The sequence below is a fragment of the Hevea brasiliensis genome, chromosome 9 (genome assembly GCF_030052815.1).
Source record: "Hevea brasiliensis isolate MT/VB/25A 57/8 chromosome 9, ASM3005281v1, whole genome shotgun sequence".
Classification (NCBI taxonomy): Eukaryota; Viridiplantae; Streptophyta; class Magnoliopsida; order Malpighiales; family Euphorbiaceae; genus Hevea; species Hevea brasiliensis.
Window position 1 is genome coordinate 1,026,537 of NC_079501.1, and position 19,105 is coordinate 1,045,641.

General features: G+C 34.5%; 1 protein-coding gene and 1 pseudogene across 3 annotated transcripts; one reads left to right on the forward strand and one right to left on the reverse strand.

The window, feature by feature from the left end:
* The first annotated feature begins 4,252 nt into the window (after positions 1 to 4,252).
* Positions 4,253 to 7,776, forward strand: LOC110666934 (cell number regulator 6-like; annotated as a pseudogene).
* On the reverse strand, positions 7,009 to 12,353 carry LOC110666933 (3-hydroxyisobutyryl-CoA hydrolase-like protein 1, mitochondrial). 3 transcript variants are annotated; one of them, XM_021827618.2, is made up of 14 exons: positions 12,128 to 12,353; positions 11,958 to 12,038; positions 11,782 to 11,850; positions 11,621 to 11,684; positions 11,387 to 11,466; positions 11,066 to 11,149; positions 10,866 to 10,950; positions 10,083 to 10,168; positions 9,865 to 9,986; positions 9,604 to 9,664; positions 9,050 to 9,148; positions 8,815 to 8,916; positions 8,691 to 8,732; positions 7,009 to 7,409 (listed from the first exon to the last, which is right to left on the reverse strand). In XM_021827618.2, the coding sequence occupies exons 1-14, from the start codon at positions 12,248 to 12,250 to the stop codon at positions 7,380 to 7,382; spliced, it is 1,128 nt and encodes a 375-aa protein (XP_021683310.2). In that variant the 5' UTR covers positions 12,251 to 12,353; the 3' UTR covers positions 7,009 to 7,379. The 3 variants fall into 3 exon arrangements, with proteins under 3 accessions (XP_021683310.2, XP_058008291.1, XP_021683309.2); XM_058152308.1 differs by lacking the exon at positions 7,009 to 7,409 and adding an exon at positions 8,110 to 8,419 and having other exon boundaries at positions 9,865 to 9,962; XM_021827617.2 differs by lacking the exon at positions 7,009 to 7,409 and adding an exon at positions 8,110 to 8,419 and having other exon boundaries at positions 12,128 to 12,352.
* Between the last annotated feature and the right edge of the window lie 6,752 nt (positions 12,354 to 19,105).

Genomic DNA, 19,105 nt, shown 5'->3' on the forward strand with positions numbered 1-19,105 from the left:
GTTCAATAGTTCCATAAGAACGGTCTTGATTTTGTAAATCCATTTGCAACCAATAGGGGTCTTGCTTGGTGGAAGATCAACTAAATCCCAAGTATGAGTTTTCTCTAAAGCCTGAAGTTCGTTAGTCATAGCTTGCCGCCAAAGAGGGTCAGTACTTGCCTCACAATAAGAATGAGGCTCATGAAGGGTTGCAATAGTAGAGTAACAGTGAAAATCAGAAAGATAATGAGGAGTTTCTCTTACACGGGTAGAACGACGAAGAGTAGTGCTAGGAGGATATGCAAGCGCAGGTACTGGATCAATAACTAGTGCAGATTCAACAGAGGCAAGTGTAATTGGGCTAATATTGAGCACATCACAATCACCTGGATCAGGACTTAGAAATAGCTCTTTGGAGGAGTCAGTGAAAAATAGAGAGTCAGTATTGACAGAGTGATGAAATTTGGAAAGAGAAGAGAACATAGTATTGCCCCAAAAGGTAACATGACGAGAGATGCATAACTTATTAGAAACAGGATCTCAACAACAATACCCTTTGTGTTCAATGCCATAACCAAGAAAACAACATAGACGAGCACGGGGTTCTAATTTGGTATGTTCATGAGGTTGTAAAAGAACAACAGAAACACATCCAAAAGGTTTAAAAATGGAATAGTCAAGAGGTTGTCCAAACAACATTTCAAAAGGAGATAAATTATGAAGAACCAAGGTAGGAAGACGGTTAATAATATAAACAGCATGAAAAGCTGCTTCTCCCTAAAATTTTTTTGGACATGAGGCAGAAAGAAGAAGAGTACGTACAGAATCAAGAATATGGCGATGCTTGCATTTGGCTCGCCCATTCTGTTGAGAGGTTTGAGGACAAGAACGTTGAACAACGGTGCCTTGTTGACTAAGAAACTGAAGTAAAGAAGAATCCCGATATTCCATGGCATTGTCTGTTCGGAGAATTTTAATGTCACAAGAGAACTGAGTTTTAATCATTTTTGCAAATGTGATGTAAATTTGTGATAACTCAGATTGATGTTTCAAAAAATATATCCAAGTATACAGAAAATAATCATCAATAAATATCACAAAATAACGAAAACCATTCATTCAAGAAATAGGAGAAGGACCCCAAATGTCAGAATGAATTAAACCAAAAGGAGTGTCTAAAGTAGTATTATTATGAGAAAAAGATATTGCAGGTTATTTTGCAAGCTGATAATTTAAACAATTAAATGACTCAAACTTAGTAGATCCTAATAATCCACGAGAAATTAAAGGTTGAATTTTACTGGCAGAAGCATGACCAAGACGAAGATGCCATTGGTGAATGAAGGAATTAGGGATTGTAGCTGCAGACCCAAATCTCTAAGGAAGATGTAAAGATGCAAGCTCAAATAATCGACCCACTCTGCGACCCTCCCCAAGAATCTGTCCCATTTGTGGATCCTGTACATGGACACGATGGGGAGAAAAAATAACATTTAGTCATTTTTCACACAACTGACCAACAGAAATAAGATTGAGTGCCAAATTAGGGATATAATAGGTGTCAGGGAGATGAAGATTTGAGGTAGACACATGACCAGTATGTGTGATGTTCATTTTAGTACCATTTGCAGTATGGATTGGTGGTAAGGAAGATACAGATTTTGCAAAAGACAAGAATTTAAGATTAGTGGTCATATGATTACAACATGCAGAGTCAAAAAGCCAATAAGAATTACCCAAAGTGACAGACATGGCAGCAGGAGAATTAGAAGAGATAACCTATTTGAATAGTGCCTCAAGATCACTCATGGTGATGGCAGTAGAACCCTCAGTAGCAGCAACAGCAGTGACAGAGGAAGATCCAGGCTTTGAGACATTCTTGAATTTAGAATGCCCTCCTTTTGGTCTTGGAGGGCGTGTGGGACAATGTTCAAGAATATGACCGTAACCATGACAATATCTACATTCTATAGTAGGACAATATGCAAAAGCATGACCAATTTGATTACAATTCTTACAGAGTTGATTGCCAGATTTCTGATGTGAGGATTGAGTAGTTGCAAGAGCAGTTTCAAATTGAGGAGTTTTATCCAAACTGAGACGAGTCTCTTCAAAAATAATATCTTGAATAGCAGTATCCAATGATGAGAGTGGATTTCGATGTAGTAGGGACGCTCAAACGGCCTCATATTCTGATTGAAGAGCCATTAGAACTTGCATGAGATGAAGATGATCTTCACTGATTTTGGCCTGAGATATTTGATTCCAAATGGGTTGGACCTGGGCAAGAAAATCATTCACAGATTGACCTGCTTCTTGTTTCAGATTATGAAGAGTAGTCCACAACTGATAATAGTGGGCAAGTCCAATGGTCTGATATCGATTAGCAAAAAAATCCCAGATTTCTTTTGCAGAGTCATAATTAGCAAATTAAATGTGGATGGACAAGATAGAGGTATTGCGAAACCAGGTGATGATCTGATGATTTTTACTATCCCACTCCTCAAGACGGTCAGCAAATTTTGCATCAGTTTCATCGTTCTCTCTCGTCGGCGTAGTGATATCTCCGGTAACAATACGCCAAAGCTTGCGATCTATCAAAAAACTTTTCATTCCTTGAACCCAAATATTATAGTTGGAACTAGTCAGAACTGTTGCAATAGATTTTGAAATATTAGATTTCTCCATTGATAACAAGATGAGGAGAAAAAAAAATGGTATAATAACAGGAATAAAAGAATGAACCAGAACAGGTTGTAGAGAGAGAAGAGAGACCCTAGAAACTAGAAATAAAAGCTTTACGGCTCTGATACCATGTTAGAAGAAAGAATACAAGTAATAAAGGAAATGATTGTGTATTTATCTGTGTCTTATTTACAAAGATATTACATCTATTTATACATGAGAATATGAGCTAATTTAGACAAGAATAATAATTGCTATAATTATGTTACATAAATCTCCTATAATCATGCTAATTACTGTAATTATGCTACACAAATCTTATATAATCATGTTAATTGTTGTAATTATGCTAACAGTCACCTTCTCTCCTGATCATTGCCTTGTCTTTATTCTGTGATTTGGCCTATATATTTTCTGCCTTTTGATTTCTGTCATTCTGCTTATTCTATCTAAACCTAAATGTACTCTGTTTTGATTGAAGATTACAAATAGTGGGAATGCTGAGCTGCAAGAGGCGTGCTTGGAAATTTCACAAGCAAGCTACTGCAATAGTTGAATGGGATAAGAGGATCTTGCGCAATCACGATATTCTTTCTAGGCTTGAGGTAATTATAGTTATTTTTGGTTGGTAAAAGAGACTGAATTGTAAGATGAGATGGCTTAGTTCTAATTGCATCATTTACCTTGTAGATATTATTAGGAGTGTGCAAACGGTTGGTTCGGTTCCGAACCAAACCGAACTGATAAAACCGAAAATCGAAAATAAAAAATTTTAAAAACCGAACCGAACCGATTGATAAGAGAAAATCAAATCGAATCGAACCGATAAATATCGGTTCGGTTCGATTTTAAATCGATCAAACCGAAATTTATAAAATTTTATATTTTTAACATTAAATCTAAATAATAAAAACATAAAAACAAAAAAAATTAGAAATCAAAACTCAAAAATCTTAAGGTTCGGTTCGGTTTTCTTTGATTTTGGTTCGGTTCGATTTGGTTCGATTCAATTCGATTCGATTTTTTTGATTTCCTATATATATTAATAATTTCGGTTCGGGTCGGTTTTTTTAATTTTTTTATGAAAAATAACCGAACCAAACCGATTAACCAAAATTATTAAAATTATAAACCGAACCGAACCGATTGAATTTTAAAACCGAACCGATTGAACCAAATTCAATTGGTTCGGTTCGATTTTTTGGTTTAAACCGAAAACTGCTCTCCCCTAGATATTATTGAAGGCATAATTGTTGTATCTTTACATTCCTTGTAGATATATCAAGGCATTGGTTCTTCTGCCTTCTTCATTGTTGCGAGAAAAAATGACTCTTTTCATCATGGATGTCTTGGATTGATTTTCTTGGTCCATGTTCACCACTCTGAATATGCCAATCAAGTTTTGTATCAAAGAATTGAAGGAAATAGTAAAATCACATTGTTTTTGTTCTTTATGTTCATCTTTCTTTTTATTATCTAATCATCTTTTCATTTTATTATCTCATGCATAAATTATTCTTCAGATTGAAGTGGCAAAAGTGGTGAACGACAATTGGAGTTAATTGAGACCCATCAACAGGAGGTACCATGTTTTCAATCACAAAATTCTCTTCATTTTATCATTCAGATCTGGTTAAGTTATAATATATGTTATTGTCATCTTATAGAAGGGATTTTGGTTTGTGTATAAAGATAAGCATGCTTGCAAATCAACGAGAAAATCACCCCTGCCCTTTCTCTTCTCTCAAGACCAAAATCAGTTTATCTTTCAATTCTGGTTGAGACGGCACTTGATTAGTTGTTGCGGGTAAGAGAAGATCTTAATTATTGCTTGGTTAGCCTGTTGAGCTCCTAGATTTTTTTCCCATATGTGATTACCATTTTATCTAAATTTGGTAGTAGATAAAAATTTAATTTGGCCATTCATAACGTCATGATGCTTTCTTGTTTGATTGCCAATAACTACAACGAGTATCCACCTAGTTGTGCTATTATCCTGTTAATGTTTTTCTCTAATTTCCATGAGTCAGATGATCAGATTATACATCAGTCGCAAATGCTTTGTTTTGCCATCAGCCATCATCCTCTGAATGGTTCTTCATTGTCTCTTCTGGTCAATGCCGAATGTAAACATTTGGTTCACTGCTATAATTTTAATTGTTGGCATGAGGAAAAGGGCATTGCTGTGGCATAAATGATAAATCTGTCTCTCCTTTCTCTTGTTAATGATGATGTTTGCTCCTTTTCCTCGAAGTAAACCCTTTTGAAGCAATCCATACTTGAGCATCAGGTGCACAAAAAAAGACTTTGAAAAATGTCAACATTGAGGGTTGGAAACGAACGCTGCATATATCTTTTTGTTTTGGTATCATGTGATAGTTAGAATCTTATCCTTTGAGCTTTTTCTCGTTTCCATGCTCTGAATTTCTTTTAATCCCCAGATGCATCTAAATAAAGCATGTGTATATACAGTTGGTAATTAATTAGATAAGGTTTTGGATCAGATGGAGGACGGTAATGTGCAGTCAAGGTACGTGAAGTTAACGAAGGAGCAAGCGCCGGCATAAGATATCACCCCCGGCGAACTCAATCAGCCGATTCCAGTTCCTCAGGTCTCTTTCTCTTCATCTTTCTTTTTATCTACACAATGTCCATGGGATTGGGATGGATGTGAAAATGCGCTTCCAATTAGGGATTTCTTAAGGATTTTCTATCCTGTTATCAGCATATTTATTACTGTTTCACCTCAGCATCTCTTATTGCCTTTTTTACAGTTAATTATACACGGATGTGCTGAATGCGGCCAAGCTCTACCTGAAAGCTATGAACCTCCTGCCGATGAAGATTGGACAACCGGAATATTTGGCTGTGCTGATGACACTGAGAGTTGTAAGACTCCACATCTATGTTTTTTTTTTTTTTTGGCCATTAATTTTTCTGACTTTGTCATCATTTCGACTGAAACATCCATGGAAAGAGTTAGGACGCTAATCTTTTCTTTCATATGCTGGAATTTGGAAGGCAATTTGTTCTTTGCTTGCGCAAATATTAATCTTTTCAGTTTGATATTCTAAATTTTTCAAGAAGTTTGGTCCCTTCTGAGAATTATTTCTTGAGACTCGTTGCGGAGGCATAGTAAGCTGTGTATAGAGGGAAGGATATTCAGTGAAAGATAATCAAGATGCAGTGGCAGAAATTAAACTTTCCACGCCTATGATGCTTCAATCAGAGGGTCTTACATTTCGCATTTGAGAGAGTAAATTTGGGGGAATCCTTTGGGTTGCTAGGAGTAAGAAAGCAGAAAGGTTATTATGCAAAGACCTATACCTCTAGTGGATTGCTTAAAATAATAATAGGTACTGAAAGTTAGTTTTTTCTTCCAATGATTGTCGTATTAAAGTAATATCATTACGTATGTTGCAGGCCGCATGTTGCAGGCCGCACTGGCCTCTTTTGCCCATGTGTGTTGTTTGGACATAATATAGAAACATTGAGAGATGATATTCCTTGGACCCATGGATGCGTTTGTCATGCCATGTGTGTTGAAGGTGGAATGGCGCTTGCAGCAGCTACTCTATTTTTCTATGGTATTGATCCTAAGACTTCTTTTCTCATTTGTGAGGGTCTGTTATTTACATGGTGGATGTGTGGGATATACACTGGTGTTTTTCGTCAATCATTGCACTATTGCAGAAGAAATATCATCTCAAGGTAATTTTTGAATTCCATGTTTGTTGTGTTCATTGCTTGTTAAATTCAGTATAACAACTTGTACAAGAGTATTCGTGTACTTTTGACATTGCGCACATAGTATCTCAGAAGATATGTAATTATTCATGCACTGTTGAAATGCTTTAGTTTTTGTATCATAATGGTTTTCTGTCTAAAGATTTTTCTGAAAAATCTTGTACCCACAAAATTTGGACTCTTTCACACTTAAGTTACATTTGGCAGAGCATAATTTAATGCAATGCAATCAACTATATGCTGCAATTAAAATTATAATGTAATATAATATAATTATCATTACATTCATTTATTTGGTTACAAAATAAAAATATAAATAGTATAATGTAATGATAATTTTTATTTTAATATTTAATTTATCTATAATGTTAATAATAAATAGTAATACTTGCTATGATTGATAGTCAAGTAATAGTGATGGTTAAGTGGTAGTATAGCAACAGCAATAGTGGTAATGGTAATGGTAAGATAAGGTAGTGATGGTGGTAGTGGCTAGGTAGTGGTAGAGGTGATAATAACTAAGTGGCCATAACCATGATCAAGTGATGGTGATAGCGATTGTGGTAACAGGATAATAATTATACAATTGAAATTCCATTGTGTCAAATTATATTGTGTTACCAAACAACGTAATTAAATATGCAATGTAATCACGATTATATTATAGTTTTGATTACGCTATACTAAACATGACCTTAGTGCATTTCTGCAATTAAATTTTGATATCGGTTATCAACATTATCGTCTAGCATTTGATGGGCCATTCTGATCCTATTTGCTGGCTCATGGACAAATCTGATGCTAAATGCTGATTGATATTTGCTGACTTTATTGTGAAACTCTTCTGCAGAATTCACCATGTGACCCATGCCCAGTCCACTGTTGCCTGCATTGGTGTGCCTTGTGTCAGGAGCACAGAGAGATGAAGAACAATCTATCTGAAAATGCTGCTATGCAGATGACTGTTGTTAATCCACCACCAGCTCAGCAGATGAACTTTGGTGAGAGCCAAGAATCTGCATCAGATGATCAATCTACTAGAAATGATGCGCACAACAATTTAGAGATACAGCCAGTGTAGCATTGATAATTCACCAATTTATTTTTAGTTTATTTGTTTCTTTTTCGTGGGTCTTTGAACTTGAACATATTATTTAGGAATTTTGGAGGTTGCTAGCACACAACGGCAAAGTTTAGTTAGTTTATAGTGATCAGATTATTTTGCTTCTCACAATGGTACGTGTCCGTTGAATTGCATTTTAGATTGTTTGGAGATTTCCATTTCAAACTTGTATGGGATGAGGTTATAGTATGACAAATTTGAGATAAATATGGAAATTTAGATGCCTTTTTTTTTTTTGAAAAGGTTCATAAAAGTGGAGGGAAAGCATAATATAATGCAGATTGTTTGGAATACTGATCTGTACAGGGAATTCGAAGGACTGCAAGGACGCAACATATACTTATTATTCATTCAAAATGACAGAACCATGTTCTATGGCAGCATGAGGAGTAGGGGGTTTGTAGCAGCGATATTCATCACTTTTAATTTAAAAAAAAAAAAAGTTTTCAAAAAATGATAAAATGTTCATGACAGTGATTAATGATACTAAGTAGAAACTCCAACTTTGACGCTATTCAACTTGTAAAATAAGTCTATGTCAACACATCAGGAATCAGGATCAAATAAGTCGATGCTTTCAGAAAAAAAATAATAATGATGATTTATTTTTATCCCGTTTCCACTGTCCGAAAACACTTGTATCATGAAACCCCTAACAATGAAAGGTTCACCCGTTAATTCAATTTCCTCTCATCTGCCTGCTGCATGTACTTATTCTTTATCTTTCAAAAAAAATAAAATCAAATGGAAGACCTTTAGTAACAACTAGGTGAATGCTTCTCGTTTTTCGGTGGGAAGCTCTAGATCAGGCTCCAGTTCACTGAGAGGAGAGAAATAATGTTCCACCATGTCTTCTGACACTTGTTCCAAGTTCGGAGGATTCCACTGCATGTTTTCCAAGAAATGGCATTATAATTACTGCTATTTTATTTTTAACGACCAAAATGGCTGACTTCCTGTATTTAGGCGCTGCTTATTTCAATTATCTATCAGAAGTATACATTATTAGGCTAATCTTGCAGCTACATTCTGCACTTAAACATTGGAGTTTTTAATCTAGATTGTCAAATGCCACCATTAATTCTAAGTCCTTGTCCATTTGTGATACAGACTTGCTTTCTTTTTAATCACCATTCATAATACAGACAATTCATACCTTCGGTGCTAAGTCCTTGTCCACCATTCGTGCACGAACACCCTAAGGAATTACAAAAACAAAATATTGTGATAAAGATAGTGGATAGTTTTTCTATTGATTAATGAATTAAAAAGTTTTATACCTCACAAAAATCAGTGGAGATCTGCTTGAATATTCCCTGTAAGGACATTCGATATTCACGAACCAAGCATTGATCGAGTGTTTGAAATCTACCTTCTCTTATCTGGAACAATCAATGGCAACAGTTCAGGTCTAAGAATGGGACTGGAGAGGCTGATTCAAGCTCACAGATCTTAAGAAACATGATTAAGGCTGATTCATTTCAGAAGAGAGCCTAGAAACACGAGGAGACTCACAGATCTTAAGGAAACCTTCAAGCTCAATGGTGATGCCTCTTTAAGTCTTCTTAGAGTGGAATTGCAAAATGCATCATTGGTTCCAGAAGCCTCGCTTTCCTAAAAGTAGTGGTTATTTCAGCAAAACAACTTGTTATGATGTTAGGGTGATTTGACTTACTACTTTGGTGAACGCATTTCTAAAAGTAGAGTTGACTCCATCCCATGATTATCAAGTCCTCCAGAAAGTGTCAAAACAAGGCAATGCACAAATATCCAAGACTCCAAATCTGTTCCAATCTTGTCATGAATGTGAAACACCACAAGGTAAACAGCTAAACTGATGAGAAAATTACCACCCCCTTAACCGGAATCTCCTAAACTGAATGCTATTCCAGTGGAGAATATTTTGTTTCCACTCCCTCATTTTCTTTGTTAGCAATGGGAAAGATATAGAAAGATCAAAACCTTCTGAAATAAATGTTGTGGAAAATATACTATGCACATATAAACGGGTTTGCGATTTTGAAATCTAAACTAACAAAAACAGTGAGACTATCAAAATATATGCTTACCAGAGCATCAAATATTTCTTCAACAGTGTCATGGCTGAAACATTTATCAACAGTTTCAATCCTAAATAAATGAGACAAGGGATCAGTTAACTTGATGATTATATCAATAAATTAGTTATGCTCTGTGTAATTTTCAAGTTAAAAAGATTAGACATTTTCTTTGTCTGCTGTGAAAGGTAAACGAAAACCAATTTGTTTGTTTCCAAAAATAACCTATCACTACAATGTCCATGACTCGTTGTTTCACATAGTAAAACAAACCTGTGAATTACACTCATCTTATCTGGATGGACAAGGTCACCATATTTTTCTAAAGTTGCTTCAATGACAGAAGGATCATCTGTGAACAGTTTCCCAAGCTGTTGTTCAATTAATTTAAGCCTCTATGAGATCAAAATAAACAAGATATATTAATGATCTGAGACAAGGAAAGACAAAATAGAACAAGAAAATGTAGATAAGGGTCCATCAGTACTAACTTCACTATATGAATAGTGTGTAGCTAGGCCACAAGCAATCATTTCTGCGCCATTGAGTTTTTCTCCACTTAAAGCTAAGTATTCCCCTACAAACAGGAATCAAATTCATATCAGAATAATATTAAAGAAAACTGACAGCCCTCATCAATTCCCAACCATAGCAAGCTGATACTCCAATTTCTTGTTACTAGACATGTTATAATGTGTGTGAGTGTCTCAGACAACTAGCTTCATTAAATACATTCTGACACTTTCATTTCTGACTTCATGGTAGCTGACTAATCTGCTATATTGCAAAATAAAAGACAAAACAAGTGCCATTCAAACAACCATTTTAATCCAAATGATCATGAAAATAGTCACATCTTGTAGCAGAAAATGGAGCCCATCTCTTTATTTTTGCCGAGAACAACTATTACATAAAACAAATTCAAGAATAGTTAGGAATTGACAACTAACTCAAATGATAAATTTTCACCTGCTGAATGTGTAATTTGTGCAATATCCCTCAAAGCAACTACAAGAGCCATCAAGCACTCATTTAAGAGAAGGTTGCCAAAGCAACTCAAGAGACACTGAGAAGCGGAAAAGGATTCCAAAAGGTTTGCACTCTAATTAAAAAGATATCTTGCAGGAATAAACCATTCATCTTCATTTAATAATTCTCACCTTCATTTTCACTCTTTCAAAGAAGAAACACATCGCATTGGCACATCAGAGTCCTTAAGAAAAATAAAGAGGTGGGGAGGGGGAGAAGAAGAGAATATGATACTGCAAGAATACCTAGGTGACCAGGCAGATGAGAGAGAAAGAAGGATGCACCAGCATCAGGGTGGAATCCAATAAGAGTTTCAGGGGTGGCAAAAGCCTGAAAAATGATGTTCGCAAAAAATAACAAAAAGATTCAGAACAGTTTCGGAAAAAAATAACGATTACCAACATGTTCAAAACGTAATATGGTGCATAATTTTTCTGTTACATACAGTTTTATTAGTTGCAACTCGGAATGTACCAGGGATTGAAACTCCAGCACCACCACCCATGGTAATGCCATCCAAAATAGCCACCTACAGCAAGATTATCAATGCACAAGTTTAAAAAATAACAAAAGTACTATTATACCAGAACAAATGGTAGTTTGAAACTAATAAAACTCATTGGTATTGCAACGAAAGGTCTGCTATACGAGGAATATTTATGCATAGAAACATGAAGACATTCAATCATTTGTTTCTAGATATAAAAAACCAGAAAGGATAGTAATCTGCAAAGTTGTTAATAATTTGAGAATTGTGAATACTCACATGCGGCTTCAAATATGTACCTAGTTCATATATGAAACTATATACTGTCCGGAAAAATTCCTTACAGTCTTCCAACTTGCCTGCATAGACAGTAACAAACAGCATGCTAACTTCAATGGATAAACTTACGCAAGCATTTTAATTTTTTTCAAAGATAAAGAACAATAGAATCGGCTGAAATGAGAACTTTGTCAAGTAGGTGTTAGCGGAGGCATACTATCCTTGTCTCTTTACCTTGGTTTATCAAGTGATAAAGAGAAACAATGTCTCCACCTGCACAAAATGCCCTGCCACTGCCCTTCACAGATTCAAAACGAGGCCCAGTCCCTTAGCACAAATTGAAATTAATTTAAACATTTTTTTTTTAAAATAATAAGCAAGCGCTGGAATTTTACCTTCATCACCACAAAACCAATATCTGGATTATCCTCCCAAGATCTATACAATTTCAGCAATCGCGCACCCTAATATTATTATTGAAAAAAAAAATTCAATTAAGTAATTCTCATACGACAAGTATAAAAACGTAGTAATTTAAGAAGAAATGATGAGGAAAAAGCTAGAAGAGAACCATGCTAGTATTGAGTGCATTGAGGGCAGAGGGTCTGTTGAGAATGGCTGTTCTCGAACAAGCTTTGCCTTCAACTAATACCTGTGTAATATAAGGCAGTAAAGCAAGATCAAAGTGCTAATTACACAAAATAAATAGGGATTCAATGAAGAAAAAGAAAAAATAACAACTTGATTATCGGGATCATCATCGATTGAGGAATTGCTTGTAAGAGAAGAGAGGTTTCTGTAATGGAAATAACAGCTTCTACTCCGCCTTACAAGTAAGGCTGCTGCTGCCTTCAGTCGCGGCATTACTGTTTCCAACTCTATTGGACGGAACCTTGCCTTGCTCTGCTCTGCTATTAGGGGGCTCGGGGTTATCTTGACAAGTGTTATGGTTCTTAGTTCTTCCTTCTTTCCGCTTAAACATAGATATATTATTTTCCAAAGCGAGTAGTTAATATTTTATTAAAAATTAATTTTAAAAATTCAGAAAATAAATAAATAAATAAATTTATAAAAATTTATAAAATAAATAAATAAATTTTAATAATAAAATATTAGCCATTAATTTTGAATTTATTTTTTATTTCAAATAAATATATGGTAAGTAATTTTTTTACAAGAGATTGGGCAAATAAAAACTCAAATATGATATTCCACCAAATAACATAAATAATATTTGAGTGATTTTTATCAACACTCAGATATATATATTTAACTAAATTATATATATCACATTATATTAAATACATTCGGGTATATACAAGAATTTTTTAAAATATTTAATATAACTTATAAAGAAATTATTGAATGCATCTAATAATATTAATATCTCTCACCCACATAATATATGAAACTAACCTTCTAAAATTAAGTAATAAACAATTAAGTAATAAACTGATTATATTTTTTTATACACCATCTCTCACATAACATATAAGGCTTACCTTTTAAAATTGATGAAGAAACTATTTGTTATTTCTTTCTATAGGCATTATTGTTTAATACTCTGATATATTTTAGAATCTTTCCACCTTGAGAGGATTTTTTTTCTAAATATTAATATATTTTTTAAAATATCCCCTTTGAAAAATATTTCATGCATTTATTGTCCTACTCGCTATATAATTATTCATTGTTATATATATATATATATATATATATATATATATATATATATATATATATATAACTAAATGAATAAAAAATCTGTAATTTGGAATTGGGGAAAATACTTTCTTCACGAATATAAAAAAATAAAGATTCTTTGGATAGTAAAACCTACATATAGATTTAAAAGTTTTAAGGTTTTTTTTTTTTTTTTAACAAACATAACACTTACTTTTATTTGACAGAGGTATAAAGAAGTAAGGTAAAGTTTTTTTAAATAAAATAAGAAAAAGTAACGGAAACTAATATAAGATTTTTTAATATTACTTTGTTTAGAAGGAAGATAAGGTAAATAATGGTTTACTAACTTATATGAGAATGTAAAAATTGATTATAATTAATATTTAATTTATAAAAAATATTTTCAACATCCTAATTTAGTGAGTTGAGAAATTTAAGGTTTTAGAGGTTTTTAAAACCTCAAAAAACCCTAAAAAAATTTCATCTTTTCCATAAAACCTCCCCCCAAACAAGTGCATTTATCCTAATTATATTAAAAAAATTTTTACTACCTCCAAAAACTTGCTCCAAACAAAGTGTTATATGCAAATCAAATACTGAAATTAAATATTTATATTAACTTTTTAAACAGATTTAATAAGATCTGTGACACTCCTTACCCGTCTACAGTATAGCCGAGTACACAGTGTACTGGAACACTTTATTTTATCTCAATCATTTTTTTATTCTTTCTTAATTTATTTTTATCATAGTTATGAAGTACAATATATTTCATTTAAGTCATTCATTGAAATTATAATTTATTTGAGGTTCCGCAAATTTTTTTAAAAAATTCGGCAGAGTGCCGGCTAAAAATAGAGAAAACAGTTCTTTGGAACCTATGAAAAACACTTCCAAAATTTTCAATCAATCCCAAACTCCATTTCATCATCAAAATCTCAATATTTTTCAACAACCTTTCCATTTCTCAATCATTCATTTCTCATGGTATTCATATACAAGCAATAAATAAATACTCAATTTTCCATTCATAAACACAATTTTCATTATTTACATTAACATCAAAATACATTACATAAGTCTCAATTACACATGAGAAAATAAAAGTTAGTTAAAAAATACCAAAATGAAACCTAGTGTCCTACCAATGCACTGAAGATGGTGAGGTGACACGGACACTATGCAGAGCTGCAGGAGTTCTCACCGATGCGTGGTTTCTTGGGCTCTCGGTCGATATCTCGGAACCTCACGTGGCAAAGCAACGCACTAAGCAATAATGCTTAGTGGTGCTAATAATAAAATAAAAAGAAATAACAGGAAGTAAATATGCAGTGCATGTTTTGATGTCTTATGCAGACAAATTTTTTTTTCATTATTGGTAATCTTATTTATTATGTACTTGTTCTATTTATTATTTCATTAAATTTATTCACTTTCAATTTTGGGTGCCTAAGTAACCTATATTAGATGACTGGACTGGATAAATGGGTAAACTGGCACTGGGTATCTAGTACCTCGGGCCGTCACACCATTAGTCACATATGCATCTCCCGATGTGCAACAGAACAGCTAATAAGCTATAATAATAATAGGCACAAGGCCAAATATCAACACAATGTCAGAATGGCTAAAAGCCATGAAATCACAGAATGGCATAATGCCATGTGCAATACTGCTAACTGAACCCTATTGGCATGCCAAGTTATCCAAACCAATCTTGTTAGGTATACTAGGGCATTTCACACTTTTAAGTTTCACAATTTTTGGAATTTAAGTTTTAGTGTTACTATTTCATTCATTGGTCAACAATGTAATGGCCCGGCCCACTAGTGATATTGTCCGCTCTGGACCAAAGCCCTCACGGTTTTAAAACGCATCACTAGGAGTTGCGAACTACCAACTTATAAACCCAGCATCTCTCCCGTGTTTTGCCGATGTGGGATTTGCCTAGGGTGTTACAATCCACCCCCCTTATAGGACTCAGCGTCCTCGCTGAGATTTGCCCCACCATCGCTCAAGGTTGCACGCGGAGCGGCTCTGATACCACAAATGTAATGGCTCGGCCCACTAGTGATATTGTCCGCTCTGAGCCGAAGCCCTCACGGTTTTAAAACGCGTCACTAGGGGTTACGAACCGCCAACTTATAAACCCAGCATCTCTCCCGTGTTTTTCCGATGTGGGATTTGCCTAGGGTGTTACAATCCACCCCTCTTATGGGGCTCAGCATCCTCGCTGAGGTTTGCCCCACCATTGCCCAAGGTTGCACACGAAGCGGCTCTGATACCACAAATGTAACGGTAATCACAAGAAGCACCTTTTGGTGGAATGGCCTGGAGAGTTGAAAGAACTCCAGGGTTAAGCGTGCTTGCTTAAGAGAAATCCTAGGATGGGTGACCTCCTGGGAAGTTCTCCATTCCACCTATGGGACAAAACCGTGAGGCTTATGGCCAAAGCGGACAATTCCTCTAGTGGTGGGAGCCCGATCGTTACAAACAAAAATGTTGACTTTTGCATAGGCAATAGGTACATTAATTTTTAATATCATCAACATACCACATTTTGCATTCAAAATTTTTTGGTATTGGTTGCCAATACCATTTCTAAGCTTAATGTTAGTTGGGCAGAATTTTCACTTTTTATGCCTTATCTTTACTGTTCCATTGGTCAATTTTTCAGTGGGATTTTGGCAAACTGATCAACATGAAAGTTCTTCCTTATTTTGTCTAGTTGCATTTTCTTTTTTGAATCACTCCATTTAGAGTTTTGTAGCTCAAGTTATGGTCAAAAAATCATAACTAGTCGGATTGAAATTCTGTCCAGAATTTCTGGATTGACCATATCTATAGTGTAATGAACAGTGACTTCAACTCACTTTTTGAATATGTTCTGGTCATAATTTGGGTTAGGTTTCTTCATGAAAGTTGTTGGTTTATATCTCAGCTTATTGCTGGTAAAATTTCAGGTCAATTGGACCTTTCTACATTGATTTATGGCCAAATGACCAAACACTGTTCATTTGGTCATTTTGCCTAGGCAGACTACAGGTCACCCAGATTAGGGCAAGCTTTTGTCCACTTAGTTTGGTTTTATGGGCATGATTTCTTCACCAAAGTTGTGCCATTATGTGTCTAGTTTCATGTCCAATTGGCCTTGCACCAATTGATCCTCTACAATTCAAGTTATTGCTGCCCAAACCTGCTAGACTCATGCCCAGCCCTGCAGGTCACCAAGGGCAGCTTGGCTAACCTCAATTCCATTGTCCTAAATCACTTCAATTTCTCCTCACATATAGTCAAATGGTCACTAATTGTCCATTAAAATTTTCATATACCATTATATGAGCAAAACCTAATTTTGTTCAAGTCTCCAACTTTTCTAGTTTCATACATACACTTCACTTGCACTTAAATGTTTAAACACTCATCTCATGTCAAGGCAGCTCACATACCATTTTGTTTCAAGGAAATTTATGAAACCCTTAACATCCCTAAGCTGCAGAAATTGTATAGATAAATACACATAAATTATATTATGTTTTTATGACAATTTCCACTTGACTCATGGCCTTAAACATGAATTAAGCAAGAAAAGGAGGAGATTGGACACTAACCTTGTGAGCAGAATTTTTTCACTCAAAATTCCTTCACTTTCTTTGGCTTTCTTGGCAGCCAAACACTTGCTCAAGATGTAAAGAAAAATTTTATTGAAGTGGACTTAGGGTTTTAAGTGAGATTTGGGTGGGTTATAAAGCTTTGGTAAGTTTTCAATGGTGGAATGGGTATTGAGTTTGGGGAATACGGTTGAATTTTTGTGAAGGTGATGGCTGCTGAGTTTTTTGAGTTTTTGCTGTATTCTTATCCACATTTGATTAGTTAATTTAAGTGTCGATTAAATATGATTGGTGGGTAAGTGTTTAATGACATCATATGATATCATAATTGGTATTTTCTTCCATTTTCTTTTCTTCTCTTCTCTACTCATTTTCAATTTAATTTTTAGCATTATTTATTCACATTTTATATCATAATAATTATTTACTTAACTGGACAAGTCGGCCAAAAATCACCTCTGAAGGCAAAATGACCAAAATGCCCTCCGTTTGGCTTAACAGACCAAAATTGTCTATACCGATTGAAAAATTTTCCTAAGTATTTTCTTGGCATTCTAATGCCATAGGAACCTCAATGACCCTTCTCTGGAGTCCTAAAAATTATTTTATGAATTTTCCCTCTGGTCTAGGGCTCCTAGTTGCGAGAACCGCAACTTCCCACTGGGTTACCCATCGCTAGGGCACCGGCTCATTCAACTTAGTTGTATTTTATTTCTAAAATTTTTCCTAAATTTTTCTTATTAATATTTGAGTTAATTATGGTTCCTCACTTTAGTTTAAATATTTTTCCGGACGTTCTAGCTGTCCAGACCGACACTGGTCAACGGAACAGTAGAATGTACGGAGTTGCTACAGGGAGGGTGTTACAAGATCTATACAATAAATTTAAAAAAATGACAAATTATTATGTGCGCTGGATGCATGTGTACCTTCACTCACAAAATAGTAGGTTTTATCTTTCTGTTTTTATGATGCAACTATTTTCATGTGAATATACGATACACTAGTTTTTGGATGCACCAAGTGTACTCTATAAATTTAAAAAAATGATAAATTATTATGTGCTCTCGATGCATGTGTACCTTCACTCACAAAATAGTAGGTTTTATCTTCCTATTTTTATGATATAACTATTTTCATGTGAATATATGATGCATTATTTTTTAATTCACCAAGTGTACTCTATAAATTGTGAAAAAAAAATCAATACATAATTTAGGTTGGCCTCAAATAGATTTATAATAATGATCCAAAGAAATAGGTCATTTTGCAACCAAGAGATTCATAGGTTTCATGGAAACATGTCCCATTTTAACGATAAAAGCAGCGCATCTCATCATCTTCGTCGCGGTTATCTCTATCCTCGAGTTTTGACATTCTCATTCCCTTCTCCTATATATAACCTTTATCTCCCTTTCCATCACCATTGTCTCTCTCTTTCTCAAACTCATCAAAAATAACACTTCATATCTGGACAGCCAATATTTTCAGCAATGGCAAGAGATGGATTTGGATTGTGTTGTGCTACTTCAAAAGATTTTGGTTGCTTTATTTGTCCTTATTCTGTCTTGGAAGATAATTAGATATAGGTGTAATTTCTTGAAAGTGGAAAAGGAACCTGTGAGAGTATTGGTAATTGGTGCTGTAGGCAAGCCAAATTATGTTTTAGTTTAATTTTTTTTTCTCAATTAATATATATCATTCTTGTTTGAAAAAAGAAATCAGGATAATGTGATTTTATGTTTTCCAAATATTTGGACAAATTCTGAAGTGTTCTTTGGGTTTGTGAGCCTTTTTAGCTGTAAGCATGTGATTCTCGCATTTAGGCTATGCGATTGTTCCTATGGTTGCAAAGGGGCTCATGCTAGGCACTGATCAGCCAGTAATTTTGCAATTGAACCTGCAGGTGAAGCTTTGAAGGGGTGAAATTGGAATTGATAGATGCTGCCTTTCCTCTACTTAAAGGTACCCCTCAAAACATTAGGGTACTAGTTTAAGCTATATATTTATAATTCTCACCTTTCATGTTTCCTAAACCTCATCTTATATCTTATTGGCTGGAGTTATTGCTACTACTGATGTTATTAAAGTGTGTATAGGTGTCAATATTGTGGTTATGTTTGGTGGATTTCCCCGAAAGGAAGGTATGAAGAGGAAGGTGATTGTGCTAGCTGTGAAGTAGCTTCCGCAAGTGCATGGGTCACAGTAGCATAGTTTTAAAAATAATATCGCTCCCACAGGGAATTGTGCTTAAATTGGAAATAAAAGGATAAGCTAATTAGAATGGTAAAATTTAAAGATATAAAAAATGTGAAATTTAAAATTTAAGATTGGTATTTGAGGAATTTAAACTAAATCAAACAATTAACTAAATTAATTAGACTAGATTACCAAAATTTAATTTGAAATTTCTATTTATGAA

Excerpts from the sequence above, each read along its gene's own strand:
- LOC110666933 (XM_021827617.2), bottom strand. The coding sequence starts at position 12,250 with ATGCCGCGACTGAAGGCAGCAGCAGCCTTACTTGTAAGGCGGAGTAGA. Across the intron at positions 11,150-11,386 it reads GTACATATTTGAAGCCGCAT|GTGGCTATTTTGGATGGCAT; the intron begins GTGAGTATTCAC and ends ATCTTGCTGTAG. Across the intron at positions 9,149-9,603 it reads AAGAAATATTTGATGCTCTG|GAAAGCGAGGCTTCTGGAAC; the intron begins GTAAGCATATAT and ends CACTACTTTTAG.